The sequence below is a fragment of the Ranitomeya imitator genome, chromosome 4 (assembly GCF_032444005.1).
Source record: "Ranitomeya imitator isolate aRanImi1 chromosome 4, aRanImi1.pri, whole genome shotgun sequence".
Classification (NCBI taxonomy): Eukaryota; Metazoa; Chordata; class Amphibia; order Anura; family Dendrobatidae; genus Ranitomeya; species Ranitomeya imitator.
Window position 1 is genome coordinate 205,701,640 of NC_091285.1, and position 25,568 is coordinate 205,727,207.

Here is a 25,568-nt window from a genome sequence, read left to right on the forward strand (position 1 = left end):
GTGCCATGCTTCAATAGCCTCCATGGGAGGCTAGAAGCTGGCATAGCCTGATCGGCTCTGCTACATAGCAGCGATCATCAGATCGCTGCTATGTAGCAGAAATGGAGGTGTGCTGTGAGCGCCGACCACAGGGGGGCGCTCACAGCCACCGGTGATCAGTAACCATAGAGGTCTCAAGGACCTCTATGGTTACCTTCCTGATGCATCGCCGACCCCCGATCATGTGACGGGGGTCGGCGATGACGTCATATCCGGCCGCCCGGCCGGATGCGGTAGTTAAATGCCGCTGTCTGTGTTTGACAGCGGCATTTAACAGGTTAATAGCGGTGGGTGAATAGCGATTTCACCCGCCGCTATTGCGCGCACATGTCAGCTGTACAAAACAGCTGACATGTCGCGACTTTGATGTGGGCTCACCGCCGGAGCCCACATCAAAGGGGGAGACACGATTTGAGCAGTACATGTACTGCTCATGTCATGAAGGGGTTTTTTAAACAATGTGTGTCAAATCCCTTTACTGAAAATTATGATTAAATTGATAACTGTTCCCTTTATCAAAAGGATGTGTCCCTGTATAATCTGCTCAAGTTTAGTCAGTGCTGACAGTGTCCTTTGACAAGAGGATTGGTGACACATAGCTGTCGATTTATTCATAAATATTTAGGAGGAACAGCTCGAATCGCCTTAACCTTCATCTCGGTCTATAACCACTATTCTCCCTGCACGTCAGCCTGATCCATGAGACGATTTGACTCTGATCTGTTTTTGTTTTTTTCCTCATATTTAATTCATTACCAGACCATGTCGCCTTCATCTACAACATCTTGTATCCATGCCTACCTCAACACTGGCACTTCTACACCAATAATCCAGGCCTTGATCATTCCTCATTTAGATTACTGTGACCCGATACTGGGCATGTCACAGAAACGGTGGCTCCACTTCAGCCCATCATGAGTGGAGAACCTGTTGATCTTTCTGTCCAGCAGTTATCCAAGCAGATCCTTTCTGTCCCTCATTACACCGGGTTACCTGTTTCTTAGACAATTACATTTAAAACTCTCCCACTACAATAAGAACAGCGAATATTTGTAATGTTTTTTTCTCACATGGATAACTGGTTTTATGTAGCTTCAGAGCTTGTCATTTTATTGGTGCATTATAGGATAAATATATTAGTAAAGCTGTATTTCCAGTTGACTCTAACAGATAGTGAATGTCTATGTGTCTCTAGTTCTTCTCCACTACACTCATTGTTTTCTATTCTCTGGATTTCCGAGTACTCAATTTAACATGGTAAAAGCCCTTCATGGGAGATATGCTTTAAACATCTCCAGAATCTAGTTGTTGACTGGAGGTCTTTAATCCCCCCATAATGTACAGAACAGGCTCTGGTTAGGTGAGAATGTGCCATGGGATTTGCCAAGGTTTCTAGTGGCCACCATTCGGGAACTGGACCAGCAGAAGGCTAAAACTGTCTAAGGCCATGTTCACACGATCCTTTTTTTCATGCGGAATTGCCGCGATTTTCCCGCTGCGGGTCCGCAGCTGTTTTCCATGCAGGGTACATTACATTGTACCCTATGGAAAACAGGAACTGCTGTGCCCACAATGCGGAAAATAAAAAAAAAAGCCGCGCTGAATAGCTGCGGGAAAAAAGAAGTACCATGTCACTTCTTTTTTCGGAGCCGCAGCGGTTCTGCACCCATAGACCCCCATTGTGAGGTCAAACCCGCAGTAAAACCCGCAGATGAAAAAAATATCTGCGGGTTTTACTGCGGTTTGTGGTGCAGAACCGCTGCAGCAGGAAGTGCGGGGAAGCGGGCGGAAGTGCGTGGGCGGAGTGTGGCTGCCCCCCCGTGCTCCAATCCCACCGCCCCGTGCTCCGATGCCCCACCCCAGTGCTCCGATGCCCCCCCCCCGTGCCCTAATCTCCCTCCCTTATACTTACCCGGCGTCCCGGTGTCCGTCCGGCCGTCTTCTCCCTGGGCGCCGTCATCTTGCAAAATGGCGGGCGCATGCGCAGTGCGCCCGCCGAATCTGCCGGCCGGCAGATTCGTTCCAAAGTGCATTTTGATCACTGAGATAGGTTATATCTCAGTGATCAAAATAAAAAAATAGTAAATGACACCATCCCCCCTTTGTCACCCCCATAGGTAGGGACAATAAAAAAATTAAGAATTTTTTTTTCCACTAGGGTTAGGGGTAGGGTTAGGGTATTTTCAGCTATTTTAACCCTAAAAAACTTCCTAGAAAACACACAGACTCTGCATAGAAAACTGCATAAAAAAAGGATCAAAAAAAAGGATATAAAAACGCATCAAAAAAGGACAAAAAAAGGACCAAAAAAAGGACCTGCGTTTTCTGCCAAGAGCTGCAGTTTTTTAAAAAAACAGTCCTGAAAAAAAAAAGGATGGAAATCAGGAACGTGTGAACATACCCTAAAAGTACCTGACCATATAGATGTAAATTATTTCTATAGTCTTTCCTTTGTTTTTTCTGGATAGGAATGAAACAAAAGTGTGCTAGTGAACCTCTAACCTTTGTCTACTTGAATGTACGCAGTTGTGGGACCTCAGTAAGAAGCATTGTAAGAACACTCTTTTTGGCCATGGGAACCATGTCAACCATTGCAGATTTTCACCAGATGATAAGTATTTGGCCAGCTGTTCCATGGATGGCACATTAAAGGTAAGTTTAACATTGTCCAACATTAGTTTAACACATGGCTTAAGGTTGTTTTTGTATATTTTCATGTTTTCTTAATTTTGTTGCTTCTTAAAGGGAATCTGTCAGACGATTCATGCTGCTTAAACCACGGGCTGCATGAATCTGAGCCTGGCTTATAAATATAGTATAGTGTAATTTTAAGATCTGCAGCACTTTAGTTGATTAATAGGTCTTTCACATGTTTGTACATAGGGAGAGACCAGTCAATCACCCAGATCGGTGCTTCAAAAACCTTTTCCTGGGCTGTGCTGACTAGTCCGATTTCTCCATATAGTATCTTGGGAAGATCGTCAAGCTATATTGTTTCCTACCTGTCTCAAAACATACCTGCTCGGGATCCATGCAGCCGTGGTTTGGTGAGACAATGATTGAGGGTCAGCTATATGTAAAGATATGTTATAAAGTGGACGGATTGTAGATCACACCGTAATTATGGTGCACAACAGGGGAATTGAAGTGTGGAAAATGTCCTGCTTACTGATATACAGTTAAGTGTCAAATTCTCACAATGGTGTCTCTCCCTCCACAGATATGGGATGTATCGTCTGCTAATGAATACAAGGACATTGATGTTGCAGTCTCTTTCCAAAAAAACGATGAGTCCCAATTTCACCTGAAATGCTGTTCCTGGTCTAATGACTGCTCCAGACTTATGGTGACTGCAAGTAATCGCCTTTATGTAAGTGTCCTTCTAGACCGTTTAACAGGGTTATATGGATCCACATGATCATAGGGCTTGCTACTATTAGACCTCATCCACATGCGGTAGATCAGGTATTGCATAGTGGTTAATGGGACCTTTAGGCCATTGTCTACAAAAACACATGCATGAGCTAGCACAATTCCTCCAATTTCCCTCTTCATTTTTGGAAAATGGCCGCCAGTTTCTCCACCTAATCTGTGATCTGGTGCTCTAAGAATTCCCCCTCCTGTTATGGGTTGGACCAAAGAGGAGAGGTGTCTTTGAATACCAAAAGTGCATAGAGTAGTATGAGAAGTTGGCAGCCATTTTACATAAACGAAGAATAGAATTGGAATAATCATGCAAGAAAGATTAAAAAGGAGGGCAGCAAATGGTGAAAGTATACATAATGCACTCATTCTGAAATGTACTTGTGAACCAAAGAGTCATTTTAGGCCGCTGCACATGTCACTGTGGATTTTACTTCTTCCTTGTGAGTGGTAAATTACTGTTGAGCGGGAAAATTCTGCAATGTGTGGACATCACCTTTTAAAGTCGAGAACTCCATTGTGCTGCTATCACTATAGTCCTGTTTATTATGTGATTTCACAATGTGTACAGCAAGGGCAAAAAAGAACACCTCTTTACATCAAGTCACATAACAGTGGCGCAAGTGTACAAATATCCAAGTAAAACTGTAGGAGAGATCGGCGCAAAATAGGGTCTTATCCAAGAAATATAGTGAGCTTTATGCTCAGATTAGACTCGCCTGTTTAATCCGAATAAGCAGCATATAGTGCAAAATCAGCTGCAGCAGATACACAGGTCAGCCAATGACCATCAGACATTAATAGGTTAGAAGGGGTTTGTGGATATTCTCCACGCTACTGACAGGATTTAAAAAATATGTCCCAGTGTAGTAAAATGATTGGTTTATTTCTCCTTCGCCTCATTGGGGGACACAGGACTGTGGGTGTATGCTTCTGCCGCCAGGAGGCTGACACTAAGTAAACTTAAAAAAAAAAGTTAGCTCCTCCTCCATCGTATACACCCTGACACTGGCTACCAGAGACTCCAGTTTATGCTTAGTGTCTCAAGGAGGCACATCTCTGGGTCCTGGATTTTTGGACCCGACTTTCAACTTGCGGTTTGAGGGGGCGACGGACCTTTTTGAGGGTCCGATCTCCCCAAATCATCAACGGGCAAGCACGTGTGATACTACTCCACGTATCCTTCCCCGCTACATGGGATTTTTCACTGGACTTGGCCCTGACCACCCTGAGGTATTTAGACCCCAGGCTGTACAGGTGCACCTAGTCGTCCGTGTGTTCCCCCCTGTTTTCTACACCCCTGCCAGGGGTGTTAGCTGGGGTGGAGGACGGTCCCTCTCCTTATCCTGGGATAATGGAGTTTGGGTGCCTGCACCGTCATTCTTTCCACCCCTCGCTGAGTGTGGTGTGTCAGGGGGGGCTCCTGAGTACCTGTTGCGCTGGCCTGGGTAGTGCGGTGGTCCGGCTCCAGGTGAGGCTGGCGTCCTTTTTTGTGTGGATCGGCGGTGGTCCGGTGCTGAGGCGCCTGCAGCTCTGCGGCGTTATCTGGAGCAAGCGCCGCGGCGTTCGGTCAGCGGCGCCGCAGCGCTCCGGAGCGGCGCCGCGGTGTAGAGAGAGTCGGCGCCGCTTTTCCTCCGGAGGCTTCGGCTCTGCCTGACTCACTGCAGGCGTGGGGCTGTTCCTGGAGCCCGGGACTTCCGGGCGGCAGGCCGCGCTGCGGGGCTCCGCCCCTTCCGGCGCGTCACGTCCGGTTCCGGTTTCTCCGGTTTCTGAGGGGGAAATTTAGGCCGCGGCTTCGGGCCTGCTCTAGGCTGCGGCTTAGTTTGGTGGTCCCTCCCCCCCTATAGCCTGCTGGACATATAAGGCAGCACATTTTGAGTATCGTGCTGTCAGGATCCATCTCTGTATTCGTGGGGACACAGGACTGGGGTAAGTGCTTCTCTCTCCAGCTGGACTGAAGCATTCCTTTTTTTCCCAGTCTCTGGCCCTGGGTATAGCATTACGGATCATTATGTCTAGAAAGGTTAAGACTCACACGGTTCTGTTTACTGGTTGTGTATCTTGTAATGCCCTTTTTCCGCACGCCCAAAGTAATCGCCTCTGTGAGGCCTGTGACCCTGAACATGTCCAGGAGCCCCCCCCCTGCCAGTCCTCCAGTAGTCTCTCCAGCTCCGGTCCCTCAGCCAGATGCTGTGGTAGCTCCACCGGAATGGGTCACGTCCTTGTCACAATCCATGGCGTCCCTTACTGAAGCGATCAAATCACTGCAGACCCCGGCGGTCGGGACCGGTAATCCGCCTGTCTCAGAGAGGGCCTCGGGGTCTCAGGAGTCTGCGGCCTGCAGGGGGCGCGTTCTCACTCGACAGACGCATGGAAAGCGGATTCGCAAAGCGTCTCCCAGGCACTCAGGTGCTTCCGCATCCTGGAGTTCCGTATCTCGCTCTCCTTCCCCTGCAGAAAGCGGTGAAGTTGAGACTGACTACGAGTCAGAAGGGTCTCTTAATTTTGATAAACCTGGGTTTCAGGAGTCAGTAGACAGCCTAATTGAAGCTGTCAATCAGTCTTTGGGGATAGAAGACGAGCTCGTCTCTTCCTCTGATCATAAGGTCTCATTTAAGCGGTCTAAACGGGCCCATAGGGTTTTTTCCTCTCATCCTGAGTTCGAGGACCTGATTCGACGCAATAGGGAGCACCCGGACAAACGCTTTTCAGGGCAAAGAGCTCTGAAGGCTAGGTATCCTTTTGCTTCGGAACTTTGTAGTGATTGGGCAGAAAATCCTTCTGTAGATCCTCCAGTGTCCCGTTTAGCCTCTAACACGTTACTATCTCTCCCTAATGGCTCATCAATTAAGGATCCTACGGATCGTCTTATAGAGAGCTTGGCTCGTTCCGTCTTTGAGGCCTCAAGCTCAGCACTTTTTCCTTCTTTTGCGGCAACCTGGGTTGCCAGGGCTATGATATCTTGGTCTGACTCGTTATCTAAGGCTCTCCAGGAAGGTAATGTGCCAGCAGAATTGGCTGAAATGTCTTCTCAGGTAGCTATGGCCGGTAGCTATCTGATTAACGCATCTCTGGATGCGGCAGATTGTGCTTCCTCGGCTGCATCTAATGCTATTGCCATCAGAAGGGCCCTTTGGTTAAGGTCCTGGCGGGCTGATTCTACCTCTAAGAAATCTCTTACATCCCTGCCGTATCAGAGTGGTCGTTTGTTCGGAGAAAAGCTGGATCAGCTCATTTCTGACTCCACAGGAGGGAAAAGTAAGTCCCTTCCTTAGCAGAGGGCCAGACAGCCTTTTCGGTGCCATTTTCAGGCTCGCTTTAGAACCTTTCGCTATGTCAGATGGGCCCCAGCATCAGGTTCTCCTGCGCAGGGTCGGCCCAATCAGGACCGAGACGGTCGGACCCCTTATTCGGCCAGCCAGGGGGGAAGAAGAATGCGTCCCCAGTCTTCTAGATCTAGAGGATCTAGGACGCAAAGATTTTCGGCCAAGTGACTGGAGACCTCTTCCGGGCATCTCCAAAAGGGTAGGCGGACGTCTACTTTTATTTCGCCAGGTCTGGCTTCAGGTAATCCACGACCAGTGGGTGGCAGAGCTCATATCTTCAGGTTACAAAATAGAGCTGGTCTGTCTTCCTCCTCCCCGGTTCTTCCCATCCCATCTTCCCAAGTGCAAATTTCTTCGTCAAAGCTTGTTCAATTCGATAGAGTCTCTCCGTATCAGCGGTGTCATTTCTCCTGTTCCAAAGGAAGAAAGATTCCAGGGCTTTTATTCCAATCTTTTTGTAGTGCCCAAAAAGGATGGAGCAGTGAGGCCTATCCTAGATCTCAAACTCTTAAACAAGTTTGTCCGCGTTCGACACTTTCGGATGGAGTCTCTGCGGTCGGTCATCGCCTCTCTGGAAAAGGGAGAATTTTTGGCCTCAGTAGACATTCAGGATGCTTATCTTCATATTCCCATCTTTCCGCTCCATCAAAGATTTCTCCGGTTTGCCGTAAACAATCTACACTTCCAGTTCACGGCATTACCTTTCGGTCTGGCTTCCGCTCCCAGGGTGTTCACAAAAGTCATGTCGACTGTGGTGTCCATTCTGCACTCCCGAGGTATTGTCGTCTTGCCATACCTAGACAATCTGCTGATCAAGGGACCGACATTTCAGTCTTGCAAGGAAAATGTCGACATCACTCTGGACACCCTTTCCCGTCTACGTTGGTTGGTAAATTTAAGGAAGTCATCTCTACGGCCGTCTCGAAAAATCTCTTTTTTAGGCATGATCTTCGACACCTCTCAAGCCTTAACTATCCTTCCCCAGGACAAGGTCCTAGCCCTTCGGCGGGAAGTGAGGAATCTTCTACAACCATACCCTCATACGATTCGGTCCGGGATGAGGGTGTTAGGAAAGATGGTTGCAACCATAGAGGCGGTTCCGTTTGCACAGTTTCATCTTCGACCCCTCCAACGTGCAATCCTATCAGCATGGAACAAAAATCCTCTCTCTCTCAACCGCAAATTTCGGTTGTCTTTTCAGACCAAACAGGCTCTCGCTTGGTGGCTAAACAGCTCATCTCTTCTCGGGGGGAAGCCCTTTCCTCCAACCAATTGGCTAGTGGTCACAACAGATGCCAGTCTCCTGGGTTGGGGAGCAGTGTTCTTCCATCACACAGCTCAGGGACGCTGGTCTCCTCGGGAATCAGAACTCCCCATCAATATCCTAGAGATTCGAGCGGTCCGGCTAGCCTTGTGACGTTTTCACCATCTTCTGGCGGGTCGCCCTGTCCGGATTCAGTCGGACAACGCCACAGCGGTAGCTTACATAAATCACCAGGGGGGCACCCGCAGCAAGGCAGCCATGCAGGAGGTAAAACTGATTCTACTCTGGGCGGAGAGAAATCACTCTGTGATCTCAGCGGTCCACATTCCGGGCGAAGAAAACTGGGCGGCAGATTTCCTAAGCCGTCAGGGTCTAGCCTCCGGGGAATGGTCTCTCCACCCCGAGGTGTTTTTGCAGATTTGCCATCTTTGGGGAACTCCAGACGTGGATCTAATGGCGTCCAAGGTGAATGCCAAGGTGCCCAGTTTTGTCTCTCGGTACCGAGATCCCCAGGCTATCGCCGTGGATGCGCTGGTACTGTCTTGGAACCAATTTCATCTCTCTTATCTGTTCCCTCCTCTGGCACTACTTCCGAGAGTAATCAAGAAGATCAAATCAGAGAGAGTGCCGGCCATCCTGATCGCTCCGGATTGGCCACGACGGACCTGGTATGCAGACCTGGTACAACTTCTAGCCGGCGTTCCTTGGCGGCTCCCCGATCGGCCAGATCTTCTATCTCAAGGGCCAATCTACCACCAGAACTCAGAGGTCCTACGTTTGACGGCCTGGCCATTGAATCTTGGGTTTTAACTCAGGCTGGTTTTTCTCAAGAAGTGGCTGATACCATGATCAGTGCACGTAAGTCCGTTTCGGCCAGGATTTATTACCACACTTGGAAGGTGTTTCTTTCCTGGTGTAGAGAACGCGAGCTGCCCCCTCTGCGTTTCTCCGTTCCAAACATTCTAGCCTTTCTTCAAGCAGGCCTGGATTCTGGGCTTGCTCCGAGTACCCTTAAAAAGCAGGTTTCGGCTTTATCAGTACTTTTTCAACGCAGGATTGCTCCTAATCGTCAAGTCAGGACTTTTTTCCAGGGAGTCGCTCATAAGGTCCCTCCTTATAAGACTCCTTTGGAAGCTTGGGACCTTAATCTGGTCTTAAGGGCTTTACAGGACGCTCCTTTTGAGCCTCTTCAAGAGGTTTCTTTGATGTTTCTCTCTTGGAAAGTTGTATTTTTAGTGGCCATAACGTCCATAAGACGGGTATCGGAGCTGGCAGCTCTTTCTTGTCGTCCTCCTTTTTTTGCGATTTCATCAGGACAAGGTGGTGCTCAGACCAGCACCGTCCTTTTTGCCGAAGGTTGTTTCATCATTTCACATTAATGAAGATATTGTTCTGCCCTCTTTTTGTCCGGCACCTACGCACCGTGTAGAAAAAGCTCTCCATACGTTGGATCTGGTGAGGGCTCTGAGGAGGTACGTTTCCCGTACGGCCCCCTTTCGCCAGACGGATGCTCTGTTTGTCCTTCCGCAGGGTCGCAGGAAGGGATGCGCGGCTTCAAGATCTACCCTGGCCAGATGGATAAGGGCGACCATTCAGGAGGCTTATCGCTCCATGGGCATGACGGTTCCGGCCGGAATCAAGGCTCATACGACTAGAGCAGTGGGGGCTTCCTGGGCCGTTCGGCATCAGGCCTCAGCAGAACAGGTTTGCAAGGCTGCGACCTGGTCTAGTCTGCATACATTTGTCAAACATTATAATTGTCCATTCCCAGACCTCTGCAGATGCAAGTCTGGGTAGAAGAATTCTTCAAGCAGCAGTGGCGCATTTATAGACTAACATTATCTGGATGTCTTTTTCTGGTGAGTGATTTTTCCCACCCAGGGACTGCTTTAGGACATCCCACAGTCCTGTGTCCCCCAATGAGGCGAAGGAGAAATGGCGATTTTTGGTTACTCACCGTAAAATCCTTTTCTCCAAGACGCTCATTGGGGGACACAGCTCCCTCCCTGGTAGCCTTATGGCTGCTTTGGTTATATCTGATTACATTAGTCAGTAGGATCTTTTCTAGACATAAAGTTTCTGTATTTATGCTGTTATATTATTTTTTGTGTTTTTTGTTCTCCTACTGCTTTTTGCACCAAACTGGAGTCTCTGGTAGCCAGTGTCAGGGTGTATACGATGGAGGAGGAGCTAACTTTTTTTTTTAAGTTTACTTAGTGTCAGCCTCCTGGCGGCAGAAGCATACACCCACAGTCCTGTGTCCCCCAATGAGCGTCTTGGAGAAAAGGATTTTACGGTGAGTAACCAAAAATCCCTATTTCAACGCGTTTCGAAGTACAAGTCTACTTCTTCTACATGTGATTTTCCTAAAGAAGAAGTAGACTTGTACTTCGAAACGTGTCAATATAAACCAATCATTTTACTACACTGGGATATATTTTTATATCCTGTCGGCAGCGCGGAGACTATCCACAAACCCCTTCTAGCAAGTGTACAAATGAAAGGGAATCTGTCAGGCGATTAATACTACCCAACCAAACAATCGGCAGCATGAATCGCAGCCTGGCTGCATGATTGCAGCCATACATTATATTCCCTGAAACTCTCCGACTCTCCAGCCGGATATGAGACCAGTCCGGTACTACACTGACAACTTTTTCCAGCACCGATGCAGGCAATTGACAGGTCTCTATCAATAAACAAGGGAGAGACTTGTCAATCACCCAGTGTAGCACCAGATCTATAATGTCCTCTGAAATCCCAGTGTTTCAGAAAAAAAATATACCTGTCTGCAATCATAGAGCCAGGCTATAATTCATGGTGCCCGAGGTTTGGACAGAATGAGTCGCCTGACAGATTCTGTTTAATTTGTACACTTGTGGCATTGTTATTTGAGTTTTTGACGCCTGCATGTAAAGATGTGTCCTTTACCTTTGCTGCACACATCTATCAGCAAAGTGGCTACAGATCGTGCCGCTAGCTCTGGAGGACCCAACAAGTCCTTGCATTACATATATTCATCTATTGATGGCAGAGGGCACTGTGTGTTGTTTCATTGTCCCTACGATGGTGCTGTAGGGGCATTCAGCACATGCTGCCAAATTTCCCATAGATTATATGTGATCGTTGTGGTTCCCACAAGTGGAACATTCTGTGATCAGCTAACTAACCAACGTAAAGTGCTTATCCAAAGCAGATTGCTATTTTTAATTTTTGATGTATTACGGTATGTTGTAATGAAAACGAATGATGTCATGCACAAATAACTAATGTATTTTTATCCTAGATTTTTGATGTGGAAAGCAGCGATCTTGTGTCTGAGCTTGAAGCATGTGAGCAGAGCTTTATTCTGTATTGTGACTTCTGCACAACAAATCAGATTGTGGCCATGGCACTGTCACATTATGTAGTCCAGGTAATGGATCCCCTCTGTCCGCTCCGTCCGTTCTTCATTCGTATGTGTGTTCATGTAAACATGTTACATTTTATTAAAACCTTCATTGGCTTAAATAAGTGATCCTAAATTGTATATGACTTTACAGACTTGGTAGTGTGCATGAGTGACTATATACTGCTTTATTATGTACAGTTTATGAATATGAGCATGCATCGTGGTGTACGGAGTGAGCTAGAAAGAGAACCTATCACCAGGTCAAGTGCCCAGATTTTGCTCTTATTTTATTCCCGCTGCTCCCCTGAATATTCCACTTTTGATTGTTTTTTTTAAATCTGCCATACAGCTCCAGGGGTATGGGTCTTTTTACTTAATGCTAAGTTTTCTTTATCGCCTCTCATTGGGGGACACAGGAACCATGGGTGTATGCTGCTGCCACTAGGAGGCTGACACTATGCAAATAAAAAAATTAGCTCCTCCTCTGCAGTGTACACCCCACCGACTGGCATTAAACTCTTCAGTTTAGCTTAGTGTCAGTAGGAGGTGGACACGGGTCTTTCATTAGACCCTTATCTACCTCAATGTGCGTCGTTTCTTTTCAGGTTTTCTTCCAGAGGGATACAGGGTGAGCAGTCACGCCTGTAGTCCCACAATACGGACTATGAGTACGGCGTGTACTGCCACCCCGTATCCTCATAGATCCCTCTCCAGGACCAAGATCCTAGCACAGAAGCGTGCTCAGAAGTCCGGTCCTGGCTCCGTCCCCCACCCACTCGCCTACCAGAGCCTGTCGGTCGGAGGAGACGAGGACGTCCATCACAGCTCCGTGGACGTCTCATTCCCCTCAGGTTAGTAACGGCGTGGGATGTTTAGGTGAGTATTTCCCCCTGGCGGGCTCTCCATTCCCCCGGGATCTTTTCTCCAGATGTCCCCCGGTCCTCCCTCATGGCGTTTGTTTTGGGGGGATCCCAGGGACAGCCACGGGGGCTGTGGCTCATTTTCCTCCGGGGCTCTCCTTCATTGGCGGCCGCACAGCCACGGTGTCTCCCTTGTGGAGTCTCGGCCTGGCGGGCTGCCGCGCCGCTCCCCCTTGCGGTCTCGCTTCTCGGCGGCCGCGGTGTGTCCTGTGTCTGCACGGCGTCCTTGGCAGGGTGCCGTGCCGCTTGCTTTCTGCGGCGCTCCGACGCCGCCACTCTCCAGCGGCGCTCCGGCGCCGCTATTCTCAGGCGGCGCTCCGGCGCCGCGATCCTCTGGCGACGCTCCGGCGCCGCGATTCTCCGGCGCCGCGATTTTCCGGCGGCGCCGGCCTCTAGTTTGGGTCCCGGCTTCTGCCGGGGCCTGCCTCTGGCGCCGCGGCCCCGCCGGTTCCGTTCGGGCAGCCTTGGCGGACTGCCGCTCTTCTCGGACTCTGCGGCGCGCTGCTCCGGCGCCGCGGTTCCCTTCTCCGGCGGCGCCGGTCTCTAATTTAGGTCCCGGCTTACGCCGGGGCCTACTTCCGGTTTCTCGGCTCCTCACTTCCGGTTCTGCGGGCGGGCTTCTTTCCCGCCCGACATACTGCGCCCTGCCCACCGGCGCCTCTGCGTCTGGCTCCACCCCCTTCCTCGTGGGTCCCTCGGCCGGTGTGCACCGCTTCTCACAGCAGCAGCACTCGCATCTTCTGTGGCTCAGCATCGCAGAATCAGCACCTCAGGGAAGTTCTCCGCCGAGGACAAGTGGGACATCTTCCAGGACCGGGTCCGTGAGTAGCTGCACTGCAGACTGACACCCCCCTCTGCCCACTGTCCCCTAACCCACTGGCATCTTCAGGGTCCCTAAAAATGTCTACCTCTAAAGGGGGCCGCTCTCGTCCCCCTACCTCTTCATCTTCTGCCTTAGTCACGTACTTTGCATGTTCGTCCTGTAACAGCAAACTTCCCTCAGGTCAGTCCTCCCCGCTGTGTCAGTCCTGCAGCAACCCGATTGTTCCCACCGCCCAGGATCCCCCGGCTGTTCCGCCCGAGAGTGATCCCCCCATCCCAGGCTGGGCCGCTTCTCTGTCACAATCGGTGGCCGATTTAACACGGGTGTCTCAAACCCTGGTGTCCGCGCTGGATCGGTTACCCCTGCAGACCCCTGCAGTGGCCAGCGGGTCGCAGGAACCGCCGCCCGAGCCCTCCTTGATTAGCCACAAAAGGTCCAGACAGCAACGTCGGTCTGAGTCCTCTTCGCGTTCCATCTCGCCGCACGGCCCTCCCCCGCGGTTGGTGTCGCACCGTTCCTCCTCCCCTGAGTCAGGCGAGGCTTTATCTGATGCGCCCGCAGAGGAGATGTCGGAGTTGGATCCTAGCCAAATCGCCACCATGAGTGAGTCGGTCCAGAACCTCATTCGGGCTATAAACCAAACCTGCGGCATTAAGGATCCCTCTACGGAACCCGCAGATCAGGCGGTTTCGTTTAGACGGGCCAAACCACCTTCAAGATTTTTTGCCCCTCATCCTGAATTCGAGGAAATCCTGACCAGAGAGAGAGAGAATCCGACCAGACGTTTTCAGAGGGGAAAACGCCTGGGGGTGTTATATCCTTTTTCACCAGAACTTACCGCCAATTGGACGGTCTCTCCCTCGGTGGATCCACCTGTGTCCAGGCTGTCCACCAACACGGTGCTCCCACTGTCCGGCGGAGCGTCTCTGAAGGACTCTAACGACAGAGTTATAGAATCCTTCGCAAAATCTGCCTTCGAAGCGGCTTCAGCAGCGCTATGCCCGGCCTTTGCTTCCACTTGGGCCTCAAAATCCATCTCAAAATGGGCCAAGGATCTGCGGCGAGGTATCCTGGACGGGGCTCCTCCCGCGCAATTAGCGGAACTTGCCAACCAGATTTCCCACGCTGGTGAATACCTGGTTTCCGCCTCCCTGGATGTCGCGTCTTGTGCGGCTCAGGCTTCCAGCAATGCCGTTGCCATCCGCCGGACCGTTTGGCTCAAGGCCTGGCAGGCGGACTTGTCCTCCAAAAAGTCCCTCACTAGTCTGCCCTTCCAGGGCTCTCGTCTCTTTGGTTCCCAGCTGGACCAGATCATTAAGGACGCCACTGGGGGCACAAGTTCCCTTCTCCCCCAGGCTAAACCTCGTCGCCCTCCTCCTAGACGGCAGTTTCGCTCGTTCCGGCCTTTTCGTCGCTTCGCTGCGTCAAACTCCTTTTCCCAGCAGCAACAGAGGCCACAGGCACGTCAAGAGAAGAAGGCGGTGTCCTTCAGGCCCACTCCGTCCTGGCGTCCTCGCTATTCCCAGGGTAGATCGTCCAGGCCCAGGACTGGAAGATCCACTTCCGCATGACTCTCGGCAAGACTCCAGCCCAACTCCCAGGTTGGGGGGCCGTCTTCTCCGTTTCAGGGACGTCTGGATTTCCGCAGTAGAGGATGCATGGGTCAGGGAAGTTGTGTCTTCGGGATACAAAATAGAGTTCGCCTCCCGACCCAGAGATCGTTTCTTCCAATCTCGTCCTCCAAAAGATCCCGCTTTGGTTCCGGGCTTCTTCGCAGCCATCGCTTCTCTGCTCAAATCCGGGGTAATCGTTCCCGTCCCAGAAAAGGAACGGTACACGGGTTTCTACTCGAACCTCTTTGTGGTACCGAAAAAAGATGGCAAGGTTCGTCCCATTCTGGACCTCAAATTGTTGAACAGGAGGGTTCGCCTGAGACACTTCAGGATGGAATCCCTTCGTTCAGTAATTGCTTCCATGGAGGCTCAGGAATTTCTATGCTCTATAGATATCCAGGACGCCTACCTACATGTTCCAATATTTCCCGGACATCACCGTTTCCTGCGCTTCGCAGTGCAACAAGATCATTTTCAGTTCGTCGCCCTGCCGTTCGGTCTCGCAACCGCGCCAAGGGTGTTCACGAAAATCATGGCGGCGCTGATGGCCATTTTGAGAGTCAGAGGCTTGGTTCTGTTTCCATACCTCGACGACATCCTCATCAAGGCTCCGTCCTTTGCTCAGGCCCACGAAAGCTTGTCCATTGTTCTCGACACCTTATCCCGTTTCGGATGGCTGGTCAACCGGAAGAAGTCCTGCCTTATTCCTTCTCAGCGCATCATCTTTCTGGGCATGCTCTTCGACACTCGTCAGTCCAGAGTCTTCCTTCCCAAGGACAAGAGATCCACCCTTTGTCGGGACATTCTCTTGCTCCAGGGTCCTCGGCCTCCCTCCCTCCGATCGGCCATGAAGGTTCTGGGGAGGATGGTAGCTACCTTGGAAGCGATTCCCTTCGCCCAATTCCATTCTCGACCCCTTCAGCAAGCCATTCTGTCTCAGTGGGACAGGTCGGTCTTCTCCCTGGATCGGCCGATCAGACTCTCCTTTCGGGTCAAGCGGTCTCTCAACTGGTGGCTGACGTCTCCTCTCATCTCCCAGGGCAGGTCCTTCCTTCCGGTTCACTGGCAGGTGGTGACAACGGATGCCAGCCTGATCGGCTGGGGTGCGGTTTTTCGCCACCTGACGGTTCAGGGCCGTTGGTCGCTACAGGAGTCCGCGCTGCCGATCAACGTCCTCGAAATTCGGGCCATCTTTCTGTCCCTCCGCCATTGGGAAAGGATTCTCAGGGGCCTTCCAGTCCGGATCCAGACGGACAATGCCACGGCTGTGGCATATGTCAACCATCAGGGGGGGACTCGGAGCTCCTTGGCCCTTGCCGAGGTGTCCAAGATCCTCCTTTGGGCAGAGGCAACGGTTCCGGTGATATCCGCGGTGCATATCCCCGGCGTAGAAAACTGGGCCGCCGACTTCCTCAGCCGCGAGGGTCTCGCGGCGGGGGAATGGTCCCTGCATCCGGAGGTCTTCCATCAGATTTGTCTTCGATGGGGAACTCCGGATGTGGATCTCACGGCGTCTCGGATCAACAGGAAGGTTCCACAATTCGTCTCCAGGTCACGCGATCCTCTCGCAGTGGGCGTCGATGCTCTGGCCATTCCTTGGTCACAGTTCGAGATGCCCTATCTGTTCCCACCCCTTCCATTACTTCCCAAACTGTTGAAGAAGATCAAAGCGGAAGGGGTGCCGGTCATCCTGATCGCCCCGGATTGGCCCAGGAGAGCTTGGTTCGCGGAGCTCGTCAACCTTCTCGCGGACGCTCCCTGGCGCCTTCCAGACAGGCCCGATCTGCTGTCCCAGGGTCCTATCTGCCACCCGAATTCTCGGTCGCTCAGTTTAACGGCGTGGCTGTTGAGACCGCGGTTCTAAGAGCGTCCGGCCTTTCGGACCGGGTCATTCACACCTTGATTCAGGCTCGGAAGCCTTCGTCTTCCAGGATCTACTACCGCACCTGGAAGGCCTACTTCCGTTGGTGCGAGTCCAACCGCGTGCCGCCTATGGTTTTTTCCCTGCCTTCTCTTTTGGCCTTCCTTCAGGCAGGACTGGATTCGGGCCTGGCTCTTAGTTCCCTGAAGGGTCAGGTCTCTGCGCTTTCCATCCTCTTTCAGAAGACCTTGGCCTCTCGGCCACAGGTTAAGACCTTCTTTCAGGGGGTAGCCCACGCCGTCCCGCCGTACAGGGCCCCTGTGGAGGCATGGGACCTAAACCTGGTACTGGACGTTCTGAAGGTTTCTCCCTTTGAACCTCTTAGGGAGATTCCTCTATCAGTTTTATCTTGGAAGGTGGCCTTTCTTGTGGCCATCACGTCCATTCGCCGCGTTTCCGAGCTGGCGGCACTGTCTTGCCGCCCTCCGTTTTTGGTCATTCACCAGGACAAGGTGGTCTTCCGACCTCCACCTTCTTTTCTTCCTAAGGTGGTTTCCACCTTCCACCTCAACGAGGACATCGTTCTACCTTCCTTTTGTCCAGCTCCGACTCATCCTCTGGAGCGATCGTTGAACAAGCTGGACCTAGTCAGGGCAGTGAGGATTTATCTGGATAGAACATCCTCTTTCCGGAAGACGGATTCATTTTTCGTCATTCCTGATGGCACGCGCAGAGGCCAGCCGGCTTCTAAAGCGACTATTGCTCGCTGGATCAGAACGGCAATTTTGGAGGCTTACCGGGTCAAGAACAGAGTGCCCCCTCCCGGGATTAAGGCTCACTCTACCCGGGCAGTCGGCGCCTCCTGGGCGGTGCACCACAGGGCTTCCGCCCTACAGCTTTGCAAAGCGGCAACTTGGTCTTCCATCCACACGTTCGCCAAATTTTACAAGGTCCATACCTACGCATCGGCGGACGCCAGCCTAGGCAGAAGGATCCTGCAGGCGGCAGTGGTGAGTCCTCTGACCTGATGGAAGTCTGTTTTCCCGCCCTTGGGACTGCTTTGGGACGTCCCATGGTTCCTGTGTCCCCCAATGAGAGGCGATAAAGAAAACAGGATTTTTGGTTGCTTACCGTAAAATCTGTTTCTTGGAGCCTCCATTGGGGGACACAGCACCCTCCCAATGTTTTTGTTATATGTTCTCTGACTGTTCTCACGTTTACAGTTCTCAAGTTTGTGGTTATGGTTTTTCAACCTTGTTCTTTCTCCTACTGCTTTCTCACTAACTGAAGAGTTTAATGCCAGTCGGTGGGGTGTACACTGCAGAGGAGGAGCTAATTTTTTTATTTGCATAGTGTCAGCCTCCTAGTGGCAGCAGCATACACCCATGGTTCCTGTGTCCCCCAATGGAGGCTCCAAGAAACAGATTTTACGGTAAGCAACCAAAAATCCTGTTTTAATTGCTCACAGGCTAATATTGTAGAGCAGACTAAAGACCCTCCCGAGAGGATCCTGTTAGTATGTTACACCCCCTTAGTAAAGGCCATAATAATTGGCACTAAATGAAAAGCTGGTCACTTTCAGCCTGGTGACAGGTCCTCTTTAAAAGCTACTTTTTCCGTGATTAAAGTTATTTCACATTTTGATACTACCTGATATTTGTATCATGTCTACATTTTATAGAGGCTCTGTAGTCAGATTGCTATAGAGTAGAGAGAATACGATTCTGTATGTAGTGACCTCCTGAGATCATCACTTGTGATGGACTGATGCACTTTCATGTATAGCAAACCATTCCCAGTGTCCTAACCTGTCATTTGCTAATATTCCTCTGGCGCTTCTGACAGTGCATCTGTTCTGTGCCCAGAGGCAGAAGGCTGAAAAGTCCCTGATAGTTCCCAATATGGCTGTGTTACTGGGTTTGGATAACTGCATATCAAGTCCTGTAATTCTCTCATAGCAGTTGGGTCCCTGAAGTGTGTACAGCAATTAAAAAAAAAAAGTTTGGCTGTATGTCATTAAGTATGTAAGAAAATGTATATGGCTATATTTACTGAGACCAGCGTTGTGCATGCCAGTCTGCAAAGGAGTCTGCTACACCCCAAAATGCAAACTACTTTATATAGGCGACTTTGCACCTATAAAAATCATACCAGCAGTACACATTTTTGTGTTGTAGTGGTAGAGAAATCAACGTTAATTTCATATGTATTCTCTTTGTGTGGCCAACCGTTCAGGCAATGCTACTGCTGGGCAAGCGAACACAGTCAATGAAGAATCCGGAAAATGCTTGCTATGTTAATTTGAGGGTGTAAAGATGCACTGAGCCCTTGGCCTTGTGAAGGATGCACCACAGTACTCTCATTTGCCTATGAAAAAAAAAAAGTAAATTTCTCTGCCACTAAAACATATACTCCAAGTATGATTTTAATAGAGGCTAAGTCCCCCATATAAAATATTGAGTAGTTTAATTAGCATTTTGAGGATGACAGGCTCCCATTAATCAAAAGAGTATTTAAAACAGTTGTCTAGGGTTGGCACAAAAGTCTGCAGTCACTCTCTGTATTTCCAGAATTGTGGATCCTCACATCGCACACGGTCAGAATTTTACTGTGCTGTTGGCGATACCGGTGGTCATGTGACCACAAGTGTGCAATGTGCATACTTCTGGCCACGTTACGGCTAGACATGCGTGGCCTTGCTCAATTCACTTGCATTGAGTGAGGCCACACACGTCTACTAGGAGTTTTGCCGGGGGTATGCATATTGCATACTTGTGGTCACATGACTGCCTGTCTCACCTCCGGCATTGGAGCATCCTGACGGCGCGCTGTGCGTGATCGGAGATTCATAAGTCTGCAGTCACTTAGAGTGACTGAAGAGTGTTGCGCTAAACATGGACAATCTTTAAGAAAAATGCTCTACTTTTCTTAAGAGGTGTACTACTCATATTAAATTTAGTAAATTAGGCAACTTGTGTGCCAAAAACACTACTCTCTTGATTTTCCATTATAATTTAAGCCAATATCTGGCTTAAATGACAGTAAATTCAGCTACAGGCACTTCGACTAACCGCAACTTTTAAATTTTTTTTATAGTGTTGAGGGCGTCGGGGAAAAAGGGGAAATATACAGTCATGGCCAAAAGTATTGACACCCCTGCAATTCTGTCAGATAATACTCATTTTCTTCCTGAAAATGATTGCAAACAAAAATTCTTTGGTATTATTATCTTCATTTAATTTATCTTAAATGAAAAAACACAAAAAGAATTGTCCTAAAGCCAAATTGGATATAATTCCACACCAAACATAAAAAAGGGGGTGGACAAAAGTATTGGCACTTTTCGAAAAATCATGTGATGCTTCTATAATTTGTGTAATTAATAGCACCTGTAACTTACCTGTGGCACCTAACAGGTGTTGGCAATAACTAAATCACACTTGCAGCCAGTTGACATGGATTAAAGTTGACTCAACTTCTGTCCTGTGTCCTTGTGTGTACCACATTGAGCATGGAGAAAAGAAAGAAGACCAAAGAACTGTCTGAGGACTTGAGAAACCAAATTGTGAGGAAGCATGAGCAATCTCAAGGCTACAAGTCCATCTCCAAAGACCTGAATGTTCCTGTGTCTACCGTGCGCAGTGTCATCAAGAAGTTTAAAGCCCATGGCACTGTGGCTAACCTCCCTAGATGTGGATGGAAAAGAAAAATTGACAAGAGATTTCAACGCAAGATTGTGCGGATGTTGGATAAAGAACCTCGACTAACATCCAAACAAGTTCAAGCTGCCCTGCAGTCCGAGGGTACAACAGTGTCAACCCGTACTATCCGTCGGCGTCTGAATGAAAAGGGACTGTATGGTAGGAGACCCAGGAAGACCCCACTTCTTACCCCGGGACATGAAAAAGCCAGGCTGGAGTTTGCCAAAACTTACCTGAAAAAGCCTAAAACGTTTTGGAAGAATGTTCTCTGGTCAGATGAGACAAAAGTAGAGCTTTTTGGGCAAAGGCATCAACATAGAGTTTACAGGAGAAAAAAAGAGGCATTCAAAGAAAAGAACACAGTCCCTACAGTCAAACATGGCGGAGATTCCCTGATGTTTTTGGGTTGCTTTGCTGCCTCTGGCACTGGACTGCTTGACCGTGTGCATGGCATTACGAAGTCTGAAGACTACCAACAAATTTTGCAGCATCATGTAGGGCCAGTGTGAGAAAGCTGGGTCTCCCTCAGAAGTCATGGGTCTTCCAGCAGGACAATGACCCAAAACACACTTCAAAAAGCACTAGAAAATGGTTTGAGAGAAAGCACTGGAGACTTCTAAGGTGGCCAGCAATGAGTCCAGACCTGAATCCCATAGAACACCTGTGGAGAGATCTACAAATGGCAGTTTGGAGAAGGCACCCTTCAAATATTAGGGACCTGGAGCAGTTTGCCAAAGAAGAATGGTCTAAAATTCCGTAACAGCATTGATTCCAGAAACTCATTGATGGTTACCGGAACCAGTTGGTCGCAGTTATTTTGGCTAAAGGTTGTGCAACCAAGTATTAGGCTGAGGGTGCCAATACTTTTGGAGTTTTGTGTGAAATGATCAATGTTTTGCTTTTGCTTCATTCTCTTTTGTGTTTTTTCATTTAAAACAAATTAAATGAAGATAATAATACCAAATACCGTATTTTCCGGCGTATAAGACGACTGGGCGTATAAGACGACCCACAACTTTTCCAGTTAAAATATAAAATCTTCTCAAAAGTCGGGGGTTGTCTTATATGCCGGGTGTCGTCTTATAGGGTGGGTGCGGAGCAATCTGCGGTCGACGTATATAGTGGGGGGAGTGGTCCCGATGACGAGGTGAGGGAGCGCCTCACCAGGAAGGTGTAAGTGAAGCAAACTGTCAGCGTCTGGGATGCCAGGGGTATGCAAAAAAGAGAGAGAGAGCGGTGCTGTGCCTAGAAAAACACTCCTCTTTCACTAATCTGGCTCACCCTTGTATCCTATTATCTCCTTCTCTGCCTCTGCTTCACTTACCTTCACCTCACCTTCCCAGTGAGGTGCCCCCTCACCTCGTCATTGGGACCGCTCCCCCCACAATATGCAGCAACCGCAGATTACTTCTCATCTGCCCTATAAGACGACACCTGGCGTATAAGACGATACCCAACTTTTGAGAAGATTTTCAGGGGTTAAAAAGTAGTCTTATACGCCAGAAAATACAGTAATTTGTGTTTGCAATCATTTTCAGAAAGAAACTGAGTATTATCTGACAGAATTGCAGGGGTGTCAGTACTTTTGGCCATGACTGTATGTAACTTTATTGTATGAAGTATGTGTCGCTAGAAAGTTGAGTTGGGTTTAGAGAAGAAGTAGGAGACACAATTGCACTTGAATACAGCTATTAAGACCAGATTTCCCCATATTCAGCATCCACAAACTTATATATCCTGGTCAATTTGCCACATATCCAATCCTTTCATTTTAAGCTTATTATTTCCTGTCTGTCATTTGTCTGTCTAGCTGTGGGATATAAACTCCAGTACAAAAATCGCTGACTTCAATGCACATTTAAGTTGGGTCTGCTGTGTCAAATTCTCTCCAGAAGGGTCTTCGCTCTTGACGTCATCCGAAGACCACACAGTTAAGGTGAGGAAAGATTTCCATTGAAATTATCAGTCTTTAGCTGTATGGTCCTGTGGAAAAGGTGTAAATGTTTTGTTGGATTTATTTTATGTCTTGCACATAGTTGGTGCACATGTAATATTTTTGTTTCCAATATGTTTGATAGTTTACAAGTAAAATGACAGCAAGTGACAAATGTTTAAAAGAGAAAAAATCATACATATCCCCTGAATTTCTGATAAATATTAAATTAAGGGCCCAGCTGCATCCTGCATAAAAATGGAAAAAGGTGAAAAATAATGTATAAAATACATTACATTAATGTCTTTAAAGCACTGCAGAATATTATAAGCAACGCATAATGCATTCAAATAAAAATGGTTCCTGAATTATAATTATCCACATTTCATACAATTTTATACTTTTATGGGCAAATACATTAAATTTATACAAAGACTCAATATTTATAGTGTTGTCCCTTATTTTTCAAGACTTCTACAATTCGCCCTGACAGCCAGATATCAGCTCCTCGGCCAAGTCATCACAATGTGTTTCTGTTTGTTCTTCTGCTTTTTGAGGACTAACCACAGGTTCTCAATGGGATTGAGATCTGAGGAGTTAACTGTTTACGGACCTAACTTTTCAATGTTTTGTTCACTGATCAACTTGGTTATCACTTTTGCCTTGTGACCTTATGCTCCATCATGCTGGAAAAAGCATTGTTTATCACCAGAATTTATAGTATTAATAACACAGGTATACAAAATGTGGGTTTATGAACATTTTTTCAAATCCAATGACTGAATTTTATGCCCTGATTATTAAAAAAAAAAAAAAAAAAAAACACTTCTGTTTTTATTTATCACATGGATTTTGCCAGAAAAGCACTCGTGAAGCAGAAAGAAAGAGAAAAATCTTTATTGCAGCCAAAATGCACACAATATTTTATATATAAACATTTATTGAACATTCATTCTGCAACTTTATTGGAAATTAATTTTTGCGCTTCTTCCTTTTCTCTTGATATTTTTTCTCTTATAGAAGGCCTGCGGATCTTCTCTGTGAAGCATCCAGCAGTAGTTCCCCTTTATGTTCACGTTCCATCTACTTTGGCATAGTTGTTGTCTCCTTGATATCCTGATGAAATCTTTCTCCTTGCTGTTCACTAACAGCACTGAGGCTTTCAGGAAAGTAGTCCAAATGAGAATGTACAAAATGTAGCTTCAAATTCATCAGACAACTCAAGGCTTTGAAATGTTTCAGCATGTTCTCCATGATGGAGTGTTGGCAGGAGAACGTTACTGGGATCAACTATAAACTTTCCACAACTATGTTTCTGAGTCCAGGTTGCAAAGATGTTCTCGTTGGCCAAGTTTTTTGGCTACAGTGATGAGTCCTATCCCGGCTGTCCCATTCACACAAAATACATGGGTACTTCGTGTATCGTCCTTGCTGCCCAAGGAGCAACAACTTTCAGATCAATACATATTGACCATCCTTGATCCTTGTAGTTAAGTTTCTTCAGACTAGAGTCTAAATTCAGATTTTCTTTTTGGATGACTCAATAGTCTTCATTCGCTCATCTTGTACTCAATGTAAAATTTTTCCATCAGCCAAGTAACATCGCTGTAATACACTAGAGCAGCATCTTGAGAGAAGTATGTAAGGAATTCCATTTTTCTGCCTCTTTACCATGAAAAACAGGTACCAGGAGCTAGAAGTTTATTTTCCTTTAGTCTAGAGCCTAAAAGTTCTGCAAAATGTTTAGGAAGGTCCAAGACCCTGACCATATTATTTGATGTGAGTTGTGAAAAAAAGCAATGGCTCGTTGGGACTAGCATGAAAGTCTTTGTCAGGATCCTACTCTTCATGTTCAGAATCTTCTGAATCAGGTGTATTGTCAAGTTTCTCTGGAGGTAATGGGACAGGTATTCCTTGACCTTGAGGCACAGGGCGGGAGGTCTAGGTATATCATTTCTTTCTTATTTTTAAGGTTAAATCCCTCTACGTTGCATGTACAAAGGTAGCAGTTATCACTGATTTTGCAGTTTCCTCCAGATCATAGGCACACCAAAAACAAATGCTCTTTTTCTTCCCTTTTGACCACTGTTGTAGTTCTTCTACACAAACAGAACACACTCCATGTAGAGCTACAACTTGTCCTGATCACCTAGTTTTACACCAAAGTACGCATAATACACTTTTCTAACGAAGTACGTATTGTTCCTTTATTGTTTCTTCACTACTAAACAACTGCAAATGTAAAAAAGTTGTCAGCTGATGAATTGTACCACCTCCTTGTACCAATTTAGATCACGTTGTTAGAAGCAGAAGCTTTATTTACCACAACTATTAAATACTAAAAGGAATTGTGGTAAGCACACTACCACATTCTTATGAACTGTGTCCAAAAGAAAATTTGCTTTTGCTCCCCATAGCAACCAATCACAGCGCAGCTTTCATTTCTTATACTTATACTGAGGTAAAATGAAATGTATGCTATGATTGGATACTATAGACACCATCACATTATTTGGAAGTTTGGAAGTTGAGTTAAAATCGTCTATGCCAATTGAAGCACAGCATCCATTTATTTCTAACCAATCAAATGACACCAAAATTACCCACCAAAGGTTACGCAAATGGGTCAAAGTATGGTGCAAGAAAAAACCTATGGAGTGTCCTGCTTCCACATCTGTGTGTCTGGGATGCAGTTACTGACAGCTCAGTTGTCCAGTGTGGGGCAGGGGCGTGCTGAGCTGTCAGTGTGTTTATTGACAGCTCGGCTGTCCAATCTTATGCTGGGAGGCTCTGGCTGTCTCCAGGTGTTCATTATTGTAGGTGAATGCCAGGCTGCTTAACTGGGCTGTTACTCCCAGACCTCTGCCAGATGTACACTCAGCTATTGTGTGGTTTTTCACTCTGTGCCTTGCATTCTGTTTGAAGATCTTTCGTTGCCTGACCTTGAACTTCGTTCTGGCCATCCGTCTGTTTAACCCCTTCTGTTCTGATCGGCTGTCCTCCTGGTATTCTGACCTCGGAATGTTTCCTGACTACGCCTTTGTCTCTTTCTTCTGTTTATGACTTACCTTCCTGGCTTTTTCACTCCTGACTATTCTGTTTCATGGCTTGGCTATGAAAAGTGAATTGGAGTCACACGGAATCAGTGTTTGTGAAAAAAAAAACTGTACTTGATGACATTTTTTTCAATATTTTTACTGAGTTCAGCGATCAAAAGTATATACAAATCAACTCTTCAAATAATTTTACCCTTGCAAATCTATGTAATTGCAGT

General features: G+C 47.9%; 1 protein-coding gene across 1 annotated transcript in view; it reads left to right on the top strand.

Moving 5' to 3' along the window:
• The window catches only part of APAF1 (apoptotic peptidase activating factor 1), a 205,098-nt gene that overhangs the window by 81,932 nt on the left and 97,598 nt on the right, over positions 1-25,568 (top strand). The window contains exons 16-19 of the mRNA XM_069764312.1: positions 2,566-2,691; positions 3,260-3,409; positions 11,339-11,467; positions 22,172-22,297. Of these exons, the coding sequence (XP_069620413.1) occupies positions 2,566-2,691; positions 3,260-3,409; positions 11,339-11,467; positions 22,172-22,297 (531 nt within the window). The remainder of the gene's footprint in view (positions 1-2,565; positions 2,692-3,259; positions 3,410-11,338; positions 11,468-22,171; positions 22,298-25,568) is intronic.